The sequence below is a fragment of the Lissotriton helveticus genome, chromosome 6 (genome assembly GCF_964261635.1).
Source record: "Lissotriton helveticus chromosome 6, aLisHel1.1, whole genome shotgun sequence".
NCBI classification, from domain to species: domain Eukaryota; kingdom Metazoa; phylum Chordata; class Amphibia; order Caudata; family Salamandridae; genus Lissotriton; species Lissotriton helveticus.
This window is the reverse complement of record NC_136067.1, coordinates 429,073,516-429,100,798: the sequence shown is the minus strand read 5'-3', so window position 1 is coordinate 429,100,798 and position 27,283 is coordinate 429,073,516. Positions and strand designations below refer to the sequence as shown.

The 27,283-nt window shown below is 45.2% G+C and overlaps 1 protein-coding gene across 1 annotated transcript in view; it reads right to left on the bottom strand.

Annotated features, from left to right (window-relative positions):
* The window catches only part of EIPR1 (EARP complex and GARP complex interacting protein 1), an 871,634-nt gene that overhangs the window by 791,064 nt on the left and 53,287 nt on the right, over positions 1-27,283 (bottom strand). Inside the window, exon 2 of the mRNA XM_078647875.1 lies at positions 11,974-12,057. Within this exon, the coding sequence (XP_078504001.1) occupies positions 11,974-12,057 (84 nt within the window). The remainder of the gene's footprint in view (positions 1-11,973; positions 12,058-27,283) is intronic.

The window sequence follows — 27,283 nt, the reverse complement described above, 5'->3', positions numbered from 1 at the left end:
CTTTTTCTCTATTCCTATACATGAAGACAGTAAATATCTTTTTGGGTTTTCATTACAAGGATGCTCATTTAGATTTTGTAGGGCTCCACAAGGCTATACAGAAAGCCCTAGCATTTACAGTCAAGCATTTAAACGACAGTTGGATGAACTTCTTTTGCCACCAGGAGTTACACTTGTGCAATACTTCAATGACATTTTGCTAGCTGCAGACATAGTTGATCATTGTAAATAGGCCACTCTCTCTCTTTTACAGCACCTTGCTGTCAAAGGACATAAGGTCTCTAAGAATAAGCTACAATATAGCCAGTCTGAGGTCACTTACTTAGGTCACCTCTTGTCTAAGGAAGGTCGCACTCTGACTAAGGACATGATTCAAACTATCCTAAGAATTCCTATTCCAAGTACACAAAAAGAAGTCAGGGCACTTATTGGTATTACTTCCTACTGTAGACAGTGGATCCCGAACTTCTCCCTTATTATTAAACCTCTTTTGTCCCTTGTTACCAAAGACACTCCCTCTCCTCTACCATGGACATCTGAATGTCAGGAAGCATATCAGCAGCTTCGCGAATCCCTTTGTTCTGCTCCAGTGTTAGGCACTCCAGACTATGCAAAGCCTTTCATATTATATGTACACGAGAGAGAAGGATGTGCATTGTCAGTTTTGACACAGCTATATGGTAATAAGCATCGTCCCTGTGCTTATTTCTCAGCTGTATTAGACCCAGTGGCCAGAGGACTTCCAGGTTGCCTCAGAGCTGTTGCTACCACAGCAATTTCTTTACGCCAATCTGAGGGGATAGTGTTGAGCAGCAAGCTAATGGTTATGGTACCCCATTCAGTAGATGCACTCCTGAATCAGACGAAAACCCAGCACTTAACTAGCGCTAGACTTACAGGATACAAACTTACACTTTTGGCACCTCACATCACACTCAAGAGATGTTTAACATTGAACCCAGCTACATTGTTACCTTTGCCAGCAGAACAGGCGCATGATTTGCATGACTGTATTTTCCTAACAGAAGAACAGACTAAGGGAAGAACAGACCTAAAGGATACACCTTTGTTAGACCCTGAGGGAGAACTATGGGTGGATGGCTCTAGCTTAAGAATATCTGATGGCACCACCTCTGCATCCTATGCCATAACTACATTACAGACTGTGGTGGAAACAGCCCGTATCCCACAAAAAATCTGCCCAAGCAGCTGAACTTGTTGCACTTTTGAGGGCTTGCGAACTTAGTGAAGGATTAAGAGTGACTATTTATACAGATAGTCAGTATGCATTTGACGTGGCACACAATTTTGGCAAGCTATGGAAGGAACGGGGATTCCTAACCTCCCATGGCTCTAAAATACAACATGGTGAATTGGTGAATAGTCTTCTTACCGCCTTGACATTGCCGAAGAGTGTAGCCATTATCAAATGTGGTGCCCACAAGAAAGTTACAGACAGGGTGGGACAAGGAAATGCTTTTGCTGACGAAGTTGCACGAGAAACTGCAAGAGCACTCGCAAGTACGATGTATGTACTACGATCCCAAGTTGAAAGATGGGAAAGCATGTATACAGAGATTAAGGACATACAGCAATCAGCCTCTGAACAAGAAAGAGCAAAATGGCAAAAGGAAGGAAAGTTAGATGATGAAGGATGTTGGAGATCAAAAGACATGTTCAAATGGAAATTGCTGTATGCCTATGTATTGGACCTGCTCACGTTAGTGCCAAGAACATTATTTCCCAATTAGATCCAGTCTGGGATAGTCCGTTTATTCGGAAAATGGCTGAGCATCTGGTTAAAAATGTTATGATCTGTTTACAGCACAATCCTGGGAAGGGAGTATCAACCCCTACTGGTGGATTTTCTCCACCTCAGGTTCCTTTTGAAGCACTCCAACTGGATTATATTCAATTAGAACGCTGCAACAATTTAAAATACGTATTAGTTGTGGTTTGTTCTTTCAGTAAGTGGGTGAAAGCCTAACCCACCAAAGATAACACAGTCTTGACAACAGCTAAAGTTCTATTAAAAGAGTTTTCCTCCCGTTTTGGGGTTTGTAGAGTCCTGTGGAGCGATAATGGCCCCACTTCACTGGCCAGATAATCGAATACCGGAGGAAGGGTTTAGGGGTAAAGCAGAAGTTTCATGCTGCTAATTATCCCCAGGCAGCGGGTTTGGTAGAAAGATATAATGACACCCTGAAAATCAAGTTGGCAAAAATTCAAGCAACAACATGCCTTAAATGGCCAGATGCTTTGCCACTTGCTTTGCTATCTGTTCGTTCCATCCCACACAGTAAGATTGGACTTTCTCCCTATGAGATCGTCTTTGGTAGACCTATGAATGTATGGGGACCCAAAAGACCAAATATGATTAAAGAAATACAGTACCCTGTTTTGAGTGATTATCTTAGAAACTTGACTGAAAAACTGTTTCTGATTCATCAGCAGGTGCGTGAAGCTATTCCAGACAAATCAGAGGGTCCGGCTCATAGTCTCCAACCCGGCGACTTTGCCCTCCTCAAGAACTTCCAGCGTTCTAAGAATCTAGAGCCTTGTTGGAAGACCGTCAAGCAAGTACTGCTGGCAACCGGAACTGCTGCCCGAGTCACCAACATACATCACTGGATCCATGCAGGGCACTGCAAAAGAATCCCAGCCACTGTTCTCCAGCCGGAAGGCAGAAATGATCTTAAGGACATTTTGAAGACTCAGAAAAGCATTGTTCCTCTGAACGAAGACACTCTGTTCCCAGGTCAAACTGTGCCATCGACATCAAGGTACGATCTACGACCAAGGAAGGGAAGGAGCAGATCGAGATACCGGAGGGCCGATTTCAATTAGTGGAACGGTTCAGCTGTGACACGGTCGGATCACAGAATCGGCTGAACTAGGTTCAGAGGGGGTTGTGATACGTGTTCAGTGTTACCTGGATCTCTCTCCGACCTGTGATGTATCGATACCGAGAAGGAGATATGCAGAGACTGGGATCCAAGTTGCAGTTGCAAAACAAAGACAAACTTCTGTGTATGGTGATTTTGATTATACTCTTGATAATCTTGGCAACAGTTTTTTGGACAATGGAGAAAGTGATTCCAGCCCAAACCTTATTGCCTGCTACTACTCCTGTCCCCACAGAACACTTTCATTACACTCTTCCCTACCATGAGAAAAAGCACTGGATGTCCTACCTCAATAACACTTTTATACAAATGCTACATCATACCCACAATGCTGCAAACACTACCAACTGCTCGGTGTGTGGAATTATGCCAGCTAATCAGAAGAAGGGAAGAACACCTTTTATTTCCTTGCCATTCTCACATAAAGGTTCCTGTACAGCCTGGTTTGCATTATTATGGGCCACTGAAATAAGTCACAAGGTTTTTGCTGATGTTGGTAGACTCAATGCCTTCTCAACAGGGTTTGTTACCCCGATGAAGGAGATCCCCAAACTAAAGGAACTGTATGGGAAATGGAGGAATATCGCAAAGGAAATACCTCCACCAGCGATGTTTTCCCCAACACCCGAACAGCTAAGGGTAATGGGCCTCCTGTTATCGCTGTAACCAGAGCCCGAGCAGAACTTTGTGTGAGCAGTATTAGCAGTATTCCTGTGGGCAAAAGTGACTGTACCACTGTTCTAAATATTACTTTGTCTGTGGAAATAAGGGTTACGATCATCTACCAGTCGGTTGGTCTGGCATCTGTTTTGTGTCTTTCTTACTTCCCCCTGTATTTTTAGCACCTGCCTCTTATCACAAAAACCTGAAATTATATGACATCTCTTTAAATAGGTTCAAACGGACCATAAATAGTGATGAAGTAGATCAGGCCAATACAGCTTTGCATCAATATGATTTTAATTTGGGACTCTTTTTCTTTGTTGGTGCAGTCCTAAATAGTAGAAAGATTAGAAGCCTAACCCGAGTAGTAGAAGCAGTAACTAATCAGACAGCAATGACTCTAGGAAAATTTACAGCAGAGCTCCAAATTACAAGGATTGTAACTCTTCAGAATAGAATGGTGCTTGATGTAGTGCTCGCCGATCGTGGTGGAGCATGCCGCATTATCGGTAGAAGCTGCTGTGTGTTCATACCGGACCACGCCCCTTCTGTCTACAGTGCTATTTCAAAGCTTCAAAAAAAGGTGCAGAAATACATCCAGACCAAAGAACATGGTCCTGGTCTAACTGGTTATGGGGACATATCTCCACTTGGGGTTGGAAATTGTTAATGGGGATAGCAGTCATAGGGGCCATCTTTTTCATTTGTTGTTGCTGCATTAAATGTGCCCCCACTATATGTACAGCCTGTATAGCCATTTGTTATCGTATTAAACCTTTCCCAATCAACGTTCCTGAATGAAATAGAGAAATGATAATGCTCACTGAAATCCATGACCTTATGAATATTCAAATACACAATTAATACATATACCCTGTTAGATAGATTCAGCATAGCTGAAAAGGAAGGACTATGAAACCTTAAAATCTGAATTTATTATTGAATGTTGGGCGTTTTATAACTCTATACCTTTGTATGTATTTTTTGGTATGCCTCTATCTCTCATTCACTATTGTTCAAATATCACCGTAATCCACGGGTCACATGCACTGCTTCCATCTCCTTCAGACTGTGTAGTGGGCTGTTAACTTCTCAGGGTAGGAGGCTCTGGGCAAAGGGAGCTCAAGGGAGTGGTGCAGGGGGAAAGGGGTTGCAAGTCTAAAACAAAACTCAGAACAAAACTTAAAATGGCTAAATGCATCTATTCTTGTAATTATAATAAATGTAATGAAGATATAATTAAGAACAGTAAATTTCTTCACCAGTACAATTTGTATGGCTAAAATTACTATATGTTCAATAAATGTAGGAAGGCTGAATGACAGATCAAAACGGACAAGGGTGGCAGAATTATGCAGGCAAGATCCCCTGATCTTATATGTATGCAAGAGACGCATATTCCTAGGGAGGAAAGGGAATTGATAACAATGAAGGTATATAACCTACTGGTATGTTCTTCATAAAGAACCAACATCCGGGGGTGGCCATATTAGTCAAACTACAGATAGGGTTAGCTAAGTGTAAAATCATGGATACCCAGGGTAGGTGGGCGTTAGTCGAGCTAGAGCTAGGGCTTGCAATCTGTGTAATCTATGGATCAAATCAAGACGACCCAAAGATATTCGAAGATCTCGAAGTGGAATTAGCTTCTTAACCTCAGCGACTGGTCATATGCGGAGACTTCAGTATACACCAAACCACTGATCTGCAGCAAGGACAACAATATCAAGGGAGAAAACCTTGTGTACATAGGGAATTAATGTCTCTTATGGATAGTCACGGTCTGGTAGATTTATGGAGCCATTAACATTCTAGCGACCCAGACCTACTACTCTTGCCCCCATAAGAAACATGTACGACTCGATTACTTCTTGGGCTCAACCAATCTATTAAGAGAAAGTAGAATCAGGAAACTGCAGAAGGTAGTCTCAGATCACAACCAACTAGTTTTGGACGTTGAAGTCCAAGCAACTGGTAAACAATGCAGAAAGTGCACTTTGATAGAAAGTTACTCACAAAAACTAAGTTTGTCGAACATATTAAAAACTGGTTACAGGGGTTTTATGATACTAACATGTATAGTGCTTCACAAGCCATAGTATGGGGCACCTTTAAGGCCACCTTAAGGGGGGGAATTATTAGTTTTGTTGCCCAGGAAAGGAGACAATTCCAGACTGAAAGGGAAAGATCACTGAGGAAATAGGCATGTGTTACCTATTACCCAGGGGCAGGGGATAGCTTGAACCCAACTTAAAATCCCTACTTTGAAGGCAGAAATTAATAGCTGGATAAATCAAAGGACAGCTGAGGAATATCAAACACATAGGTCCGAAGCATATGAATTTGGAGAATCAGTTGGTAGAGTACTAGCGTTGCGCATAAGACAAAGGGAAGCCAGAAGTAGGATTGCCTCAATGCAAAAAGATGGAAGAGCTTATACAGAGGTTGGCCATATGCTTGCGATATTTCAGGGATTCTACCAGGATTTATATAAGGAGTGTGAGGGGACCACCTTTAGATAACTCTCATATTATCTCAGAAGGGGATCTCGGGTTGGCTCTAGACCAATCCGTGAGAGCGGCGTTAGAGGCAGAGATAACATTAGAGGTTATGGCAGCCATGCAACACCTATCTTCAGGGAAAGCTGCTGGGTCTGATAAAATACCTATCGAAATTTATAAAATATTTCTACCTCAACTGGCTCCCATTCTATTAGATCTGTTTCTGGGGGTACAATATACTGGGATCTGTGATTCCATGATTCCATCCTCCGGAATCATGGAAGGGTACCGATATGGTGATATTTCCCAAGACAGGTAAAGACCCGGATAACCCAATCTCACTAATAGACGCAGATGCTAAAATCTACTCAAAAATCTTGGCAACTCGGCTGGGTAGGGTCATTACCTATCTAGTATCGCCATGGCAACATGGGTTTATTCCCGGCAGGGGCACTACGGACCATATAAGCCGGGCGATACATTTTTCGACATTGCGCTAGGACAGGGACACAGATGGCTATGGCCCTACTTGATGCCAAGAAGACCTTTGATCAGGTGGATTGGAGGTTCTTATGGAGGATTTTAGTATTAAGGGGGTTGGTCCACAAATAATTACTGCTATTGAAGCCATGTACTTTTCTCTATATGCACAGCTCCAATTAACAGGAGAAGAATCAGATGCCATAAGGGTTTCGAGGGGGACTAGACAGGGGTGTCCGTGTTCCCCCATCCTATCTGCACTATATATAAACCCTTTGATTTAAAAAAATATAAATAATCAGGCTTATGACATCGTTGTTGTCACCACTGATCCCCAAGGACCAACTAGGGAAATAGAAACTATGGCTGAAGATTTTGGTAAAATTTCAGGCGATTCACTGAACAAAAGTAAAACACAGATTATCTGTAAAGAAAATCTTATCTTTCAAGATCCACGGCATGTCAATTCGGCTGTGTACCTTGGTGTCCGTATCAGCCCTAAAGTAACAACGAGAGGCAAAATAAATGTTGTTCCTATAATGGAGAGAATGTCAGCTGACCGAAGGCGTATAAATGGGCTGCACTTATGAATTGTTGGTAGGACTAATGTTTTTTAGAGCTGCTTAATTTCCAGGGGGCTTGGAACTAGCAATGACAGCACCAAGGTGTTCTAGTACTAGTGAAGCTGATCACAGATTCTCTTTGCTCTACCCTCAGTGTAAGGCCAGAATCCAAACCCTATTGATAAGGAGTGTCCTGCCACTCAAGTTTTTGACACAGGAGTGGCAGGTGATGAGCACTCCTGATGACATGGTAGTGTGCTTGCTCCCTCCTACACCTTCATGTTCATGGGGTGCTGGGAGCGTGAGCATGCCTGGGGGCGATATGCCTCGCCCTGGACGGACTTTATAGTCTTCTGGGGGAGATTTATAGACAATATCATACTTTGGAATGGTTCCCTGGACCAACTTATTGATTTCCCCTCCTTCCTCAATCACAACCTCTATAATATTAGGTTGACACTCAACCACAGCAGGAAGTAGATTGAGTTTCTTGACCTCCTTTTTTATGTGGAGAACAATCCCATACAGAGTACTATGTTTAGGAAACCGACTGCATGTAACTGTTTTCTAAATGCAACAAGTTACCAACCCGTCTGTTATTAAGAATACACCTCTTGGGGAAATGGTACTTATCAGAAGCAATAGCAGTTCCAATTATACCTTTTCAACTAACATCTCCAATATGAAACAGTATTTCAGAATTAGAGGGTACAATGAGGGTACATTAACCAAAGCAAAAACAAGAAGTGGACGGATTACCGGAAAAGACACATTAGCAAAGTGAAAGGGAGAGTTAAATAAGAGTATACATCTTGCTTTTGTCACACAGTATACGACACAGTGACAAATTGTATAAAGTCTTCAGGAAGCACTGGGCTTACTGACTGAGGTCCCTGGACTCAAGGAAAATATAACTAAATTTCCCAAAGGGGCCTATCGAAGAGGTAAAACCATAAGAAATTGGCTTTGCCCGAGTTACATAACTACTACACAAAAGAAAACATGGCTACCACCTACAGTATATGCGTTTTTTACCTGTCAGGAATGCAATATATGCACACTTAGAAAGAACAAAACCAAACAGTGCAGTTTTAATACGAGCCAGAAATACGACATTAGACATCACATTGATTGCAAAACTAAGTTTGTGGTCTATATCATTGGATGTGGATGTAACAGGATTAATGTGAAAAGTACGGTTGGACCCTTAAAACTCCGTATACAGGAACATCTATCTACGTGCTATAAGAAACAATGATTTCAGGTATCCAATATCGTATCACGTGGGGGAACAACAGTGGGATGACAATAGGATATGTTTCCTTGGTGTTGATCACATCCCACCAGACCCGAGGGGAGGGAATCTGGAATCAATACTGATGATGAATTACACTACTTTTTATGAGCAACCCCTGGCTGGACCTTTGCATAACAACTTTTATACTGTCAAGAGAGGTTTTTTAAAGCAACTCATTTAAATGAGTATTTATTTATTTGTTGTTTATATGGTGTTTTTCGTCTGCTGATATCATAGGTTTTTTTGCCACAAAAAGCATGAATAAGATCATAATGGACAGCCCCCTCGGGAAAATGGGGTTATACATAACTGAAGTAACTCTTTCTATACTTTGGTTACTTATCTTCTCTCTCTCAGTTGGTTTCTTGTTTTTTGCTTTCTCTTCTTTCAACCTCCTGTTTTTTTCCCCCTTAAATCATTACTCATACCTATAAGATTATTTTTTGGGGATATAGGGGCCAGACGGTATGATGGTTTCCATCTGGCCCCGCAGTTGTTTCATCTGATGCGGAAACTCTGTGTTGCGGTGGATAATCACTGATTCGGACTCATGGTTTTGGTAGGCCCAGTTTGCGGCTGCCATTTTGCTGTTTGTTTTGGCCCTTGCTAGTGTCCCCTTTTTAATCGGTTTGGTCACATTGCCAGATTTATGGTGCATATTCGCACCGTTCCAAGATGGCCGACTCAATCTTCATGGCGAGACCCCTTCTGGCCTTTGATTCGTGACTATTACATTTGACCTTTACGTCACAGTAATGCGTCTTGGGAGGTTTAAAAGACCTGGAAACAATTGGTTCCGTTTCCGCCACACTCATCGTCTCGCTGGGACCGGGAGTAGTGTTTGATTCTCTCGAGGGGCCGCAACAATTTTAGAAAGTACTTTCGATTTTTCACTCCCCGATTTTAAATCATCTATAGGGGTACATTTATTTACGCATAATTTATCATCTCAATAAAAGGAGTGTATTTTATCACAATATATACCCTTTTTAAATATGACTCCCTGTCTCCTGTTCCCACTCTAGACGTCCAACGAATGTACTTTGGTCCGATTGCTGGGGTGGTACCCACTTGGCCATACTCGTTTATGGGAACTGGGATTTACATTTCAATATGAACATGGCCATTTAAAAACTTTTACAAATATGGTTTCTCGTCAGTTGGTCACTACCCATTGGCTTTGTGTTTTCGTCGGTTTATGTGACGCTTTGTCTGGAGAGTAACAATTTCCACATCATTGGGGTAACGTGGTGCATGCACCATATCTTGGGCACCTATTGGCTATGATTTCCATATTAGCAAGGAGTAACCTAGATTATAGCGTGCCCTGTTGGTAGAATTTCTCAACCCGTGTCACGCTATTTAGCTTCTGACCATGGTCATTTGCATAGACTACCTTTAATCATGCTTGTCGGTTTTCCCTCTTTGGCCTTCTTGTGACCAGTAGAGATAGTTCTCTCTTTCTATACCCACAGGTGCTGGACAAGGGGCGGATTTGTACCCTTTTTTTTTTAAACATCTGTTCCATCTGTAGGATATACAGTTCCTATGATTTTCATGATGGAGGAGACATCGGGCAGTTAATGATTATCTACTCATGTTTAAACTATTTGGTATGTATTTTTTTGAAGTCACTACCCCACATACATCATCTACTTACCATACATCTATTCCTTAACCTCAACCTAGGTACAGTGGGAAGATTTGTGATCCAATACCATACTTGAGCATGTGTTTATTCTTTTTCCATCAGAAGGATTATTTCAGGAATTATTTCTGATGATATTAATGAACAGACTTAGAATTTCTATTTATGGATGACGAATAGACTTTCTCAAATTTTCTGTGGTATGTATTTACTGTAGTAACTCTATCTCTTCCATCTCCTTGGGTTTCTATCCACTCACTTCTCATGATTTCACAACGGACTGGTACTCCAATTGCATTTGCTTATTTTTACCGACAATTTCTGTCATCGGCAGACATACTTTACACAGTGACACTATGGGTGAATGATCTTTAATTAATCAATCAAACGCATTGTCTGTGTTTTTTAACCTATAAATGGGTTCTCTTTTGATAAATCACATTACTCTTTGTTTTGTATGTCACACTATGTCGATATGCATGCTGTCTCTACTTTTAACATGTTGTTTTAGATCTCTTTTCTGCATGTGGCTTTTTATTCACATGTATTGTCTTTGTTACTTATTATGTTCAGATGACCTTTACTGCTCGTGTCTATGTTTTATATTTTTGTATATATTTATCATGTTACAGCCCTGAAGAAGTCCACATTCACGTGCACGAAACGAGTTGGCTGGTTTTATTGCCACCTACTTATCAAGCAAGAATAAAGAGAAGACTTCTAATGAGTTGTGGACATACTTTGAATTAATATGGATATTGCAAAAGTTGTGCACCTCTGATGGTTATGTTCACATGGTAGTAGGTATTCATGCTTGTTTCACTTTCCATAAGGCAGCTACTACTAAGCTTCCTAAGGGAGGCATGCTCTAAGACCATAGGCTTCCAATCACAAAATCTAGCTCACATTGGCACAGGTGCAGCCACAGAACCCTAAAGGAGACAAAAGATTTCCTAATAAAAGAGCAACCACTAACCTGCCAAACTAGGAGCGACTGGGGACTAAATTGACCTCTCTGGAGCAAGACAAATAAAAGAAAAGCAGACTGAGGATCTGGAAAGCCTCATCATGAACGGAGAGGTTCGGCTAAAATACAAAAAAAAAATTTAAGTAAAGGAAAGCTTCCTTCAGTTGAGGGGTCAGGGAGTAGTCCAGTGGCAGCTGCCACAGAGTAGGACGGGTGGGGTGCAAAAAATGCAATATGACACTTACCTGCCTTCCGGCCGTCGCCGGTCTTCTGTCCTCTTCTGTTCCTCCTGGACCGGAAGCAGGAAGCACACAGGCTTCCTTAAGCCAAACAGGACGCTCCTGTCACCAGAATGGCACCAGCGTCATGGTCAGACAGGGAGGGGAGCCGGTGCATGTTCTCCACTCAGGCTGTGCATTACAGCCCGGTGGAGAACATGCTAAGAGCTCATGACTGTTTGGACTGCCCAAGACAGCCGGCCAAGCCATCATGAGCACTTAAATGCCCCAACCACTTCTTCACCAGCTGGCTGTAGCGACAGCCCAGCCCCGCCCTGTAAAACTGCCTGGGAAAAATAAAATTAAAATAAAATTGTGTTCTTATCATTTTATTTTTCCTTTTTCCACTGCTCAAAGAGCAGCTGGAGTAGTCTGCCTCAATGCATGGAGCATGAGGACTCACGTCAAGAGTTAACGAATCTAATTAGTCAAACAGGCAAGATGGTGATATTAGTGTTATTAAAAGCATGTATTCAGAATAAACCAATGCACAGAACAACTACTTTACCAGATATCAGGTATTCTATTTTCTCTTTATGTAATTTGGAATAAATGTTGACAAAACATGTTGAAAACAAGGCCAATATTTAACAATTAATTAACAGTGCATATTCCTGTCATTCTACCAAAGGCATTAATAAGTCATGTAAAATATGAATGGCATTATTACCTGGTTATCGAACTTAAGAGACTGCGTCCCAACCATAAAACGGATTGCATCGGTCTCAGCTGTCTGAGGTGTCAAAGCCCTTGCCTGCGAAAAGAAATAGGAACAACATAAAGTTCCATCGTTTATGTAGGATATGACTACAGTCACGTGCAACTACCTTTCGTCTGTGTTCTCACATTTCAACTATGCGGCACGTTTTTATACCAGCATAGATGCTATTTACCATCAGCTGGTAAAATTATTACTGAATAAGTGGTCTGATAAAAATCACTGTAGGGAGTCGTAGGATAGAGGACATTCAAACCCGAATTTCCTAAGCCAAAATCCATACCCTTCTCACCTGGAAACAACTGAGACTGTAAATAAATAATGGAAACATACTATCACAAAACCGCACGATAGGTTAATGGGTCAATGCACATTGGAAGAAATGTGCTTACCAGGTTAATTTTGGTCCCAAGGAGCTAGGCCATAGATTTTAGGGGGTTATTGTTCTGTTTTCTTAAGCTGTTTCACCAAGCTTATTCCATATGTTAGTGCATCTTACTCATGGACAAAACCCTGTGAACTGTGCCCATTGTTTCTTTCTTTTAAAAAAAAAAAAAAAACTTAAACTAACGTGGATTCCTCATATGGTAGTTTGTTGTACTGCTCAGTAGCCCATCTTCAAGACATGCCAAAGTTCTTAACCATCAGCAGTGCCCAAAAAGCATTTCATCTAGCTGCTCTGTCAATGACAATATTAGTAGTAGTATTACATAATCATACAAGGATATGGAGTAGAAAGACATCACGTGGACAATGGAGAGTGCAGCAGGGTCGCTGATTAAACCATCTCTTTTGCTTCAGTCACTGCTGAGGGAGCATCACAGTGATTCAATTGATGTGCCATGTACAGCAGGGTCCTCCATAGTCGGTCCTGGAAGGCCGGATCCATGCTAGATTTTAAGCATATCCCCATTTAGATAAAAAGTAGATATCTTAAAAATCAGGCATGGTTCCGGCCCTTCAGGACGACTTTGGAAAACCCTGATACAGAATGAGCTCTAAAAGGATACCAAAATTACAAAGCAAAAAACATTCAATAAAGCAAAACTGGCAACTCAAACAGGGCTGGTTTGTTTCAGGCGTAAGGGTTCTTAGCTGTGTTATAATGATGTATGCTAGTGTGATATGCTTGTATTGTACTATAGCATTTCTAGAGTGTTTACTAACCCTAGGTGGGGTGCTGAAGCACTTGCCCACACAGGTAGCATACAACACCATGTGGGGTGTGTTGTTAGGAGAGTGTGGGGAGTGTTCGCATGTTGTGTGCAACGCCCATGGAGTCGCGGTTATTGTATTATGAGACATAGTACCTAGCAGTGCTGTGAAGGAATGGAGTATAAGGGATAGACATAGGGATAAAAGTAAAGGACAGAGTATATAGCAAGTAGGGTTAGCAGTGTGGGATTAAGAGTCTTCCATTGGCCAGCGCTCTTTAGCAGATCTGTAAATAGCATGACTACTTTGTGCTCTGCCTGACCAGTTGCTTTATGTTGCAGCAGACTATGATAAGACAGTACTAAAAAGGAATTGGTATTTATCCTGTAGGCTGACCCCCCCAGCGTGTATAATAGAGCAGCAGGCCACAAGCGGGTTAGTTTTCCTGAGGGGACCATACCACTGTGAAAGGGGCTAAAAGCTGTAGACAACAGCAGTTAATATATTTCAAATTAAGATGCTCCAGGGGTCTGAGGTCATTGACTGGCATTGGCTATTTTGGGACCAGCAAGGTTTTCACCTATCTTCGTAACCGTGTATAGTTATAACTGTCAATACAATGCCTTGGAGACTACATTTTCAGCCTTCCCAAATATCCATGTTGAATCCCCAGTAGAGCATTATGTTCTGACTTCAACAAATTCAAGACATTTCCAGGTGAGAATGCCTTTGATCTCATCGGATGTTAGACGTTTGGAGTTCAGGGCCTTACTTGCTAAAGGGGAGGCAGACATAGGTCATTCACTCATTAAGGCACAATGATCCGGAGTGTGCCTACTGACCAAAATAGTCTACCTTATTTAGAAGTAAAAATGACGGCATTTAAAATGTTCTGCATCGAGCCTGTGTTACCGTACCTCTCCTTGATAAGAGAGATCCTTTTATTGTTCCTGATCCATGTTGAAATTTACAGTAGAGCTTTTTATACTTGACCATTCTCCAAACTCTCCCCTCGCCCCCCTCTAGTTTTTGATTTTTTGGCAAGACATCAGCAGTGCACTATCAGAGATAACTGCATGATTGTTCTGTGTGTCCTGGGAGTAGTTGGAGCTGAACGCAGACAGCAGAGTAAAAGACTATCAGCTATGTGTGTGGAGGAGTACAGTATTGGGCAGGGATCGTGAAGGCTGCATTCATGGTCAATGCAGATGTGCATCATTCTATACAGTCAGTTGTATTGAAGCAGCATGGACCTGTGCATCTGGTATGAGAAAACAGTGGACCACACAATGGAGACTGCTACTCACTTACTGCAGGCATTACTGTGTGATTGTCTCAACCTTATTAGAAGTTCCAGGGAAAGTCCTTTATTGAAAGTTGATTTAACATTCAAAATTACAATGACAGGGGGTGGTACTGGACAGTAGATGGCACTAGTGTGAGTTTTTTCTCCTCCCGACCTCCACACCACTCTCAAACTCGAGGCTTGCTGAACAGACCTGACTGCCCCGGGCTCCCTGCTCTTTGACCAGTGGTTTGCGGCTTGGTGATTCGGCGATTCGGCGGTCCGGCGATCTGTCAGGTGTGCCTCTGGGCAGGATCGGACGATTTGATGCATGGGGCCAGGTGGACAGGCAGCTACGATCCGCGGACCGCACAAGCAGCAACATATTCACGGCGCGGCCGGAAAAGCAATACCGGCTTCTCGGTCCAGATCAGAGTGTGCTGGTGCTTTCGAGAGCACACGGACGGGCAGGTAGAAGCTGAATCTGAGCCTGACAGCATCCCTTGCAAAACGCCGCAGATACTGCATGACGGAAGGCAATTGGATGAAAGGAACGGACGCCCTTCAGGAAAACAATTAAATGCAATTATAGAGTCCGGGGAACACACAGGGTTAACATTTAACGAGTCGTATTCAATTGCTTATGAAGGTCAAGTTTTTTCTTTTTTTGAACACCATAATTTAGGGAGGTCACACAAACGGGGTGCTGAACGACTGAGTAGATGGGTGACATGGCTGGAAAACGGTATCAAAACTGAACTATGAGTTCATTAAATAAACTTAAGGTGGTATCTTTAAATATCTGTGGCTTGAACGATCCTTCAAAACGACAGAAGACTGCACAAACACTCCGATTAATGGGGCAGACATAATATGCTTGCAAGAAACCCACATTAAAGGTGCCCAGAGATCTCTATTAAACTCCCTAGGATTCAAAGTTATTGGGGCAACATCTCAAGGAGCTAGGGTGAAGGGGGTTGGGATATTGGCTAGAAGAAACCTGCCGCTAGTGGTAAACCGAGTTAAAGTTGACACACTAGGGAGATGGGTCATTGCAAGCTGCACTCTATTTTCAAAAACAGTATTTTCAATCTGCTCTATTTACGCCAGCAACCAAGATGACCCGGGGGCTATACAACAGGTAAAAGAGGAACTGGCCCATTGGCCACTTCCGATTATACTATGTGGTGATCTGAACTTGAATGTACCTGGCACTTGGGACCCAAATGGGACATGGGCCTACCAGGGCAGGAAACCTAAAGTGTTTCGGGCCTTAGTTGACCTAATAAACAATCACGGCCTAAGAGACGTTTGGGCCCATACCAACCCGAACCAACATGGCTTTCACTTTTTTTTCTGCCCCGCATTTGTCACTAGACAGGCTAGATTACTTTTTGGTCTCGCTCTCTTTAATTCACGACTGTTGTATTTATTCCACACCCAGATTTCTCTCTGATCACAATCCTCTAATCTTAACTATAGAAGGATGGGGTACCCTTGAGGCTACTGCACAATGGACTTTTGAAAAAGCACTATTATATAATGATGATTATCGTAAGCACATGTCCGACTGGATATTAGAATTTTTGAGAATAAACAATGGATCAGCTTCCATTATGGTAGTGTGGGACACTCTTAACGCTGGCATAAGGGGCGAGACGCTCCGATTCTCAATTAGGAGGAATAAAAAAAGAAAAGCTTCAAATTAATCTGGCACAGGAGCGGATGAGAGAAGCGGAGGAGAAATTAATATCCGCCGTTCAGACTGGTACAGAGGTTGAGGCAGCACAACTAGCAGTATCAATTGCCAAATTAGAGATGGGGGTAGTGATGGCCGAGAAAATAGCCGGTAAATGGGCAGCGGCTAAGGAAAAATGCTTCGAGCTGGGTGAACATATTGGCCACCAACTTGCTATTGCCACCAGACAACAAATAACCGCCAATGCTATCACCACAATAAACATAGACAATGTGGCAACATGTGATCCTAGGAAAATTGAAGAAGCCTTTAAGAGGTATTACGCAGAACTGTATCAAGAAAAAAATTGAAGGAAGTGATGCAGATATTCAGGGTAAGATTAGAGAATATTTAGCCAGTATCCCCACCAATGAGCCTAACCTGAACGAACGCGAGGCTATAGAAATCCCTCCAGTATGGAGTGAAATCTTAACAGCAATGTCTTCCCTCCCGGACGGGAAAGCCGCTGGGACTGACAATATACCTGTAGAATTCTACAAAGTCTTCTCGCAACAAATAGAAGAAACATACACTGAGGTGGTGAGATCTATTTTCGTGGGCGCTAAACCTCCAGAATCTTGGTCATCAGCTAAAATAATCATATTTCCTAAAAAAGACAAATCACCTTCAGAAATGTCATCATACAGACCCATAACATTAATCAATACTGATTCTAAAATATTTTCTAAAATCATCGCAACCAGGCTTGCTAGTAACATTGAGGCCTTGGTTTCAAAGTGGCAACATGGTTTCATACCTAAGAAAGGCACTACGGAACACGTCCATCGCACGATCACCTTATTCGACGCCGCAGGAGTGTCAGGAGACCCGATCTCATTAATTCTGCTAGACCCGGAGAAGGCATTTGATCGGGTCTCCTGGCAATTTCTATGGGCTGTCATGCGGCGGATTGGCTTTGGACCTAGAATAATTCAGGCAATTCAGGCACTCTATCTAAATCCCACTGCCAAAATTCTTATTAATGGACAATTGACAGAACAAATCAAGATCACAAGAGGGACGAGGCAGGGGTGCCCATGTTCACCCCTACTATTTGCAATCTACATCGATCCCCTGATAAAAAGAATAGAGTTAAACCCTTATATTCTACCAGTTAGCAGGTACAGCATGGACACCAATATTATGGCCTATGCGGACGACCTCGCCATAATTACCCCGGAGCCTGAGACTGCTATCAGGGAATTAGAACTAGAAGCCCAGGAATTTGGTTCAATCTCAGGCCACGGTCTGAATAAAGCTAAAACGCAGATAGTAGTAAATAACCGGATTAATTAGACATATAGTAGGATAACAGAAAAGGCAAAATATCTAGGAGTTTGTATAGTCTCTGATTTGGACAAAGTAGTCTCTGCAAATCTAACTCATTTGGCCGCTACAATGGAAAAATCTCTTCGGAAAATTGGCAACCTGCACCTTACCTTAGCAGGGAGGTGCAATGTCTTAACAAGCATTTGCAATGCAATAGGTTTCGCATTAGGAAAGTTTGATGTTTTGGTATTGTAAATGATATTTATTTTTATTTATGTTTTTTAATAGTTAAAATATAGGAATTAATAGTTTTGTATTTTACAATGCCAATAGTTTTAATTTTTTAACTGTGACACCTTTTGCAATTGTAATACAATATGTGTTGTTTGTATGTGACTTATATGTATTGATATTACAAATAACAATGTCTTCTAATGAAATGTATGAATTAATTTTTAAATAAAAGTTATTGTAATGTATAATGTTAATTGGTAAAACTTTTGCAAATAACTTGGTGGACTTGTATTTGGAGGGTGGAGTTTGATTGTGGTTTTGTTTTTTGAGTCTGTTGTTTGATGGTGGATTTGGAGGGTCGAGGGTGTAGTTGGTGTTGGAGGGTGGATTTGTAGGGTGGAGGTGGAGGGTGGAGTGCTGAGTGTTGCTGTGGTGGTGCCGAGTAGTTTTGTGGTGGTTCTGAGTTGTGCTGTGGTGGTGCTGACTGATGCTGTGTGGTGCTTAGTGGTGCTGTGGTGGTGCTGAGTGATACTGTGGTGGTGCTGAGGGATACTGTGGTGGTGCTGAGTGATAATGTGGTGGTTCTGAGTGATAATGTGGTGAGTGGTGCTGTGGTGGTGCTGGGTGGTGTTGATTGAATTTGTGGTGGTTGTGTGTGGTGCTGTTGTGGTCCTGAGTGATGCTGTGGTGGTGCTGAGTGGTGCTGTGGTGGTTTAGAGTGAAGCTGTGGTGGTTTAGAGTGAAGCTGTGGTGGTTTAGAGTGATGCAGTAGTGGTTTAGAGTGATGCAGTGGTGGTGTTGTGGTGGTTCTGGGTGGTGTTGAGTGGTGCTGGGCTTATGCTGAGTGGTGCTGTGGTGTTCCAGAGTGATAATGTGGTGGTGCTGAGTGGCGCTGTGGTGGTGATGAGAGATGCTGTGGTGGTGCGGAGTGGTGCTGTGGTGGTACAGAGTGGTGCTGTGGTGGTACAGAGTGGTGCTGTGGTGGTACAGAGTGGTGCTGTGGTGGTGCAGAGTGGTGCTGTGGTGGTGATGATTGATAATGTGGTGGTGCTGATTGATAATGTGGTGGTGCTGAGTGATGCTTGGGTAGCGCTGAGTGATGATGTGGTGATGCTGAGTGGTGCTGTGGTGGTGCTGAGTGGTGCTGTGGTGGTGCTGAGTGATAATATGGTGGTGCTGATTGATAATGTGGTGGTGCTGATTGATGCTGGGGTTGCGCTGAGTGATGCAGGGGTTGCGCTGAGTGATGCAGGGGTTGCGCTGAGTGATGCAGGGGTTGCGCTGAGTGATGCAGGGGTTGCGCTGAGTGATGCAGGGGTTGCGCTGAGTGATGCAGGGGTTGCGCTGAGTGATGCAGGGGTTGCGCTGAGTGATGCAGGGGTTGCGCTGAGTGATGCAGGGGTTGCGCTGAGTGATGCAGGGGTTGCGCTGAGTGATGCAGGGGTTGCGCTGAGTGATGCAGGGGTTGCGCTGAGTGATGCAGGGGTTGCGCTGAGTGATGCAGGGGTTGCGCTGAGTGATGCAGGGGTTGCGCTGAGTGATGCAGGGGTTGCGCTGAGTGATGATGGGGTTGCGCTGAGTGATGCAGGGGTTGCGCTGAGTGATGCAGGGGTTGCGCTGAGTGATGCAGGGGTTGCGCTGAGTGATGCAGGGGTTGCGCTGAGTGATGCAGGGGTTGCGCTGAGTGATGCAGGGGTTGCGCTGAGTGATGCTGGGGTTGCGATGAGTGATGCTGGGGTTGCGATGAGTGATGCTGGGGTTGCGCTGAGTGAGAAAAGGGAGCGTTTGATGTACCCAACAATTGGAGAGCTTTTAATTGTGGATTAAATCGATACAAAGACCTTAATGTTTTAGTTAAAAGTGTGGTGTTTTCAATATATCAACTTTAGAAGGCTGAGGGACTGAGATGGTGCAAATAGCAATGTAGGCAACTTGTGCCTGAAGCAAATTACTGTGTTTTCATTGTGTAGTTTGCATGAAGGTGCGTGAGGACATGTCCAGTGCGCCCCAGGCGTACACGCACGTTGCGATGCTCACTGCATGAAGGTACGTGCAGACACCGTCACACCAAGAGGCAGTGGAGTCGACAATACACAGCACCATGCCAGCGACAACACGGAGCTCAAAACAATGAAAATAACAGGGGGGGGCTGAGAAATAGAAGGAGAATAGAGGGGTTAGAGAGAAAACGAGAGGAGGGAAAGAATCAAATGGACAGCAAGACAAAGAAAAGAGAGGCCGCGAGAAGGAGACAGAGAGGGGGCTCAGGGGAGAGAAGTAAATGGAGAGGGAACGAAAGAGTGAGAGAACGAGGAGGAATAGAGATAAGCGACAGAGGAGATTACTAAGAGCAAACAAGTCTATGAAGTGCCAGATCAGAAACCTATTATATTTTTACCTTCAGCGAGTATGCTCTGAAGTCCACACACTACCGGGAACGTGTTCTGTACCGGATGCAGTCAGACACGTACTGGAGGCAGTCAGACATGTACGTGCCAAGTTTATGAGAACTAGAACGTGCACCTTGATTGTCGGAAAAATGCAATAACGGTCACATGTTGTGCTCGTTGTGTGTATTTTGGGAAAAAACACTGTTTATGATGTGTGATCCCGTGACAGTATACCTGGACCCTCAACCAATGTGCAGGCTATCCTCAAGGAATCGAGAGTGAAGGACAAAACTAGAAAACAGATTAAAAAAATGATAGGTACAGAGGAATAAGAGATGGGATCATGTTTGACGGTGAAGTTTCAAGACACACAAAAACATAGTAAAAGAGGTATTCTATAAGGAAAACGCGGCCGCGAAATGAAAGTAAATAAACGCGGCCGCGAAATGAAAGTAAATAAACGCGGCCGCGAAATGAAAGTAAATAAACGCGGCCGCGAAATGAAAGCCTTTGATGCAGCAGGGGGCGGAGCGGATCCCTTTGAAGTGAAGCTGCTGGCGGCACCACGCTGGGGAAGCAACAGATGGCTGGCTTTGATGTGGTGATGCGAGGCAGGCAGGCGGATAGAAGCGCCTGCACGGGACACATGTACTTCTGGAAATCCGCATTTTTGAGAGCTTAGTTTAGCTCTTAGTTTAGCCCCAATAGTCTCGTCCTATCCATTCCTCGCGGAATGGGGACCCTCAACCAATGTGCAGTATCCTCAAGGAATTCAGAATAAAGGACAAAACTAGAAAACAGATTTAAAAAAAATGATATGTACAGAGGAATAAGAGATGGGATCATGTTTGACGGTGAAGTTTCAAAACACACAAAAAACATAGTAAAAGAGGAATTCTATAAGGAAAACGCGGCCGCGAAATGAAAGTAAATAAACGCGGCCGCGAAATGAAAGCCTTTAATGCAGCAGGGGGCGGAGCGGATACCTTTGAAGTGAAGGTACTGGCGGCACCACGCTGGGGAAGCAACAGATGGCTGGCTTTGATGTGGTGATGCGAGGCAGGCAGGCAGGCGGATAGAAGCGCGTGCACGGGACACATGCACTTCTGGAAATCCGCATTTTTGAGAGCTTAGTTTAGCTCTTAGTTTAGCCCCAATAGTCTCGTTCTATCCATTCATTGCGGAATGGGATAGGCGAGACCTAAAAATGACATTCTTTCCAAAACTACTCTATCTTTTCCGAACCATACTGCTCGATTTCAACAACCACTTAATGGCCATATTTGAACGAATATTTACTCGGTTTATTTGGGCATACACTCAGCCAAGGAGGGCATTCAATCTCCTCTCCCTTCCTAGGGCAAGGGGAGGCTGGGCTCTTCCTAACTTAAAACTATATTATTGGGCCTCAGTTTTGCAGTACTCTAGTGACCTATTAAAAGAGGAATGTTCACCAAGCCTTTCAGGGTTGCCTTCTCCCTATTGTTCACTCCTGGGGGAAAGCGCAAAGGGCTGCTTATGGCGCCAAATGGAATCTGGTTACTATAAACGTGTCTGTTTTAAGACTCTGATTAGTGCCTACCGAGTCTTTAGCAATGTCCGCAAGATCTTCGGAATCTCTAAATTAAACTACTATACCCCGGTCAGAGACAATGGCAAGCTGCCACAGATATTTCAAAACACATACTTGCGAGAATGGTACTTAGCAGGGATTAATAAATTAGGAGTTTTTTTAGCTCCGACATATCCGAACATTTCAAGACCTACAAACCTGCTTTAAATTGGGCAATGGCCAGGCCTTTCAATATCAGGCTATCACTAACTACCTTAGACATAAAACCGGCGGATCCTCCGGCTTTGCCGCTATCGGACTCATTGACAAGTTAACAAGCCCTAATCTGCCAAGGATAGGAAGCATTTATTCCACTCTGAATGAACAACGACCAGATGACTTAAACAAAATAAAATGGCAACTTAAGGTTAATGCCCCGCCGAATGCCCTTGTCTCTGCCCTAAATCTGTACCACAACTATATGTATTATCCTCGAAGCTACAAGCTCAATTTTATAAAACCGCATTCTTCTTGTACATAACACCCAGTAGGGTTGCTAAATGGACTTCCGGCCCGGGGTAAAATGCCTGCGCTGCGCTGTGTACAGTGCAGATGCTGTACACATGTTTGCCACCTGCCCTAAACTTCAATCATTGATCCAAGAGATACAAAACTTTTTGAGCAATATTCTCTTGTTAGATATTCAACTTTCACCTTATACGATCCTGTTGGGGATATATGGCCAAATAGACCAAAAAACCGGCGGCGCACTAATCTTTGTTGCAATGACTATCCTACGGATCTGTATAGCTTCCTATTGGAAAGACTTGAACCCTCCATCGTTTGGCCAATGGCAAGCAAGGCTATTTGCCACAAACAGGCTGGAGCGGGCAATTTACTCAAAAAAAGGCCAGAGGGCAAAGAAACGGGGTATAACTGTTTGGGGTCCTATGACCAACTGGATTGAGGCTATAAACCGCTAAGTTTCTTTTTCCTTTTGTCTGTCCAGGAATTCACTAACTCTCTTCTGCCAGAAATAACCCGCTTACATACTTGCCAGGGAAAAAAAAAAAAAATGACCTACGATTGTAGTGTATGTATTGAATTTACTTAAATGCATATATGTATTTGGCTTTTGGTTTTTCCCCTTTTCTTTTTTTTTATGCTGTATTCCACGGACCCGGGGGGGGGGGGGGGGGTGGAGGTTGACTTGGAAGTAACTAACTCATGATTTGTAACTGTCGGAAATTGTTTTTTTTTTTTTGCTTTAATAATAAAAAAAAAATAATAATAATAATAATAATTACAATGACCATGCATATTTTTATGATGCTAGGGGAGTGTGCACCATACAGTGTATGTGGAGTTGCACACTTAAGAAGGATGGGCATCTACTTGGGTGTCGGTGTGTATTCATTTTAGGTTCATATTTAAAATATTTTATATAGCAATATTAAAACTTTGAGTTTCTAGTATTACTTTTACATTATGAGCCTGGTTATGTGAATTATTTGAGTATGGCTGTAAGTTTCGAAATAAAAAAAATTGATCCATCGAATCTTGAGCTAAAGCTGCTTAATAATAAACATACAAAATAACGGTGGCCAACGGCATGCCGAGCTAGACGTGTTGCTCGAGTGCTCTCGGCCGGCCAACATTAAATCCGACATGAAACCAAGCCACGGAACACTGAAACGAAAGCAACGGGTGGCGAACGACCTCGAGATTGCCGTGGGCGGCAGACGGCGGCTCTGACGACCCCAGTGACGGAGAAACGGGAGTTTACCTGACGGCTGTAGGGAGCCCCGAGGAGGTAAAATGGCGGTCGCACTGTAAACAGGGTATCCGAGGAGCGGTACCCGGCGGACTCCTGCGCTGACCCCTGAGCCTGGACGGGAGCCGATCGGCGCCACAGTGTGATCGGCGCGACCTGGGACGACTCGGAAGACCGGAGACCTGCCGGGGAGTGAGGCGCGGGAACCCGGTCAGGACTACACCAATATGGCGGATGGACAGGACACCCGGTCCAGGCGATCCCGAAGGTCATAGAGGTGGGCAACGGTACCCGCGGAGCCGCAACAGAGATAGGCGAGGTGCCTAGGGTGCTCACCGGGGGCGAACTGTGCGAGTCCCGGACCACGCTGACCCCAACAGCAGGCATCGGTACCAGCAGAGTGGAAGACTGCACCAAGATGGCGGCGCGGTGACAACTGGCGGGGAGGCTCGGCAATAAACTCCTACAAGGTACGGAGACTCCGCTATTGGGGGGGGGGGGACGCCGGCGCTAGCCCCCCACATCAGCAGCCGTCACACTACCCCCGACGGCGGACCCTACCAAGAGGGCGGCAGCGGAGCCCTGCGACTGGCAAGGCAGTGCATGGAGGGAGGGCTGGCCGGCCTGATAACGGCACGCCCCAGGTGACCGGCCAAGGCCAGAGTAGAGGTGCCACACCACCGGCCCATCCCCCTTGGGCCATCGCAACGGCCCGCCGACTGGGCAGAACGAGGCGCGACCTAGTGGCAGCGACTTAGCGGCGCACACACACCTGTCAGCCACAGAGGAGGAGCGGTCAGACCTGGAAGGGGTGATCGTCGACGGGGAAATCCCCACGGGTGAAAAGGAGGACACGGCCCCCGACCGGGTGACGAGAAACACCGGAGTGAGCCCCAGGCACTGCAACACGCGTGGGAAAGGACTCACCCCCCCCTCCTGACGACACGGGCGGCTGGACTTGAGGCAAACCCCGGCAGGCAGACGCACAGGCGGCAGTTAAGGCTGTGTGGTGAGTGAACCCGGCAGTGGAGTTCTACCGACGGGGGTAAGCTGGTGGGCACCCTACGGAGCGACGGAGCCCAGACGCACTAGGCCTCCGCACTTTCAACGTACTGACACGCGGATAACATCCACACATAACGAATGGCGGCAGTCCTCCGCTGAATACCAACGGCGCCTGGAGGGGGACCCTGACTAGACGAAAAGCCACACGCTCCGTAGCAGGCGGAGTTGGGATACCGCGGCGCCAGCCCTCCGCAGCTGCAACATTGAAAGGGCGAGCGAAAGGTGAACGGAGGAGCTAGAACCCGGGAGACAAAAGAGACATACCCAAAGTTGTGTGAAACCGGGCGGAGGTCCGCCGCAACCGCGCAACCAGGCCAGGATTCACACAGTCAAGATCGGTCTTAGACCCACGTTGGCCACAATGGGGAAAAGGGATCCGCCGACCAAACCATCGCAAAAAGGACCCATGGACAATTTTGCGGCACCTCGACAGGCCAGGGGGAACCAGGACCCATCGGCGGATGGGCACATAGACACGGGAACACTGCTTGCGGCAATCCAGGCGTCGAGATCAGATATTCAAGAATCACGGGCGGCGCTAGAAGTGAAAATCGGAGAGGTGGGATCTGAGGTCACCCTCCTGCGCCAGGATTTCAGGAATCTCTCGGCCAGAGTAACGGAGACGGAATCGCGGATAGGGGAAGCCGAAGACTCGATTGTAACGATGCGGAAAGACATGGCGGAACTCCAAGCATCACACAGGCAGCTGCTATGGAAGGTTGATGATGCCGAAAATAGAGCGCGCCGCAACAACCTACGCTTCGTAGGATTTCGGGAAGGAATCGAAGGGAACAACATGGCGGCGTTCCTGCACACGTGGCTCAAAGAGACTTTCCCGGAGGCACAATTCTCGGCATGCTTTGTAATTGAAAGAGCCCACAGAGCGCTGCTGGCGAAACCTCCGGAGGGCGCGAGACCAAGGCCCGTGATAGCACGTTTCCTCAACTTCGCAGACAGGGACTTGATTCTACGGGAAGCGCGAAAGCTCGGAGTCATAAGACTAGAGAACTCACACATCATGATCTTCCCGGACTACAGCCAAGAAGTACAAAAACAGAGGCGGTCCTTCGATTCAGTGAAAACCAAGCTCAGATCAATGAACATTACCTATATCTACTCTTCCCGGCTAAACTTAAAGTCATATATAAGGAAAAGGCTATTTTCTTTACCCACCCGGAGGAGGCATGGCAATGGCTCGAAGAGAGACCGATGCTCAACGGCAGGGAAACAGCGCGGCGAGAGGAATTGGAAAGAACTGTACGAGAAAAGACACAATGGAATCTCCCAAAACCGCAAAGGCGGACTTCCAGGAGGATGTACTCTCGTGCCTCAGGGACCCCCTATCGAGCACATACAGTGACGGGAAGTAGGAGGGGGAGGTCGGAATCACCAGGAGCCTCCGGTTCGGCAGACCCGCTACTTCAGGGGGCACACAAACAGGTCTGTTCGGAAGGGGATGGGGAGGATGAGGCTGAAACTAGAGAATTGGCAGAGGAGGATGATGTAAGAGACGCTCATCGGAGTTCCATCCACCCCTTGGTGACTGTGATACGAGACATGGAACAAGACAACTCCGACAAATGTAGTGGGTCAGAACCAGCCACACAAGACTCCCACTCTTGAACATTGCTGAAGTGGACCAGATCGAACGTCGGCCGGAGCACACGATGGCACGCAAGTTGTCACTACCCCTTGTTTTTGTTTTCCTTAACTACTGTATTCCTACTCTTTTATGGGAAGTTGTTTATGGTTTGAACTATCTTCAAGTTACAGAATAATTGAATAGTGGGCGGGTGTGGGCGGGCGACAGACCGACTCCTACTGAAAGCTCGGTCCCCGGAGGGGATGAGTCTGGATGGGGAGGGAGGTGGTGAGGGGGGGGGATCACAGGGGGGGAACAGTTGCACCAGTTGGGGTTGGGAGGGGAGGCGGGGAGGGAGACAGTCACAATCAAAGAAACCGCAATACAACCGCTGGCGTCCAGCACTGCCACGAACAGCACACGAACACCAACCCACATCATGGCAGGTACACTGACGGCACCGTCACGAGACGGCAGGGGGGTGTCGATCCTCACATGGAATGTGAATGGCCTGGGCTCTAGAATCAAAAGGGGGCTAGTGAACGACTATATTAAGAGGGTGGCCCCGGACTTTGTCCTTTTGCGAGAGACACACCTCAGGGGCGACAAATGTAACTTCATAGCCAGAGGGAGGTTTGCGGTCCTAGCACACGCGGGGTACACTCAAGATTCCAGGGGTACTGCTATATTGGTAAACAAAGCGTTCCCGTTCAAAACAACACGTACTTGGAACGACCCACAAGGGACATATGCAGGGGTCCAGGGAGAGTGGAGGAGGCAAAGATACACAGTCCTCTCAGTCTATGCCCCGCCGAAACTGCAGGCGCGCACATACAAAGCGATAGCGAAGATCCTCATGGACACGGCCGACACAATACAAATAGTGGGGGGAGACTTTAACGATGTGATGTCGGAGGAGTTAGACCGCACGGGGCCAACACGTAGGGGAGGGGCGGAGACGACACTATCACAACACATGGCCAACCTGGGTCTCACAGACATATGGAGATGGCGACACCCCACACACAGTGACTACTCTTTTTACTCCGGGGCTCATAGGGTATTCTCGAGACTGGACTATAGCTTCATGGCTAGGCAATATCTCACCGCTGGGGACAAGACTGAGTATAAGGCAAGGGGTATTTCGGACCACTCTCCGTTGTACGCTAAGGTGGGGGCGGATAGAGGAAGGGCAGGCTCAGAATGGCGCTTGGCGGC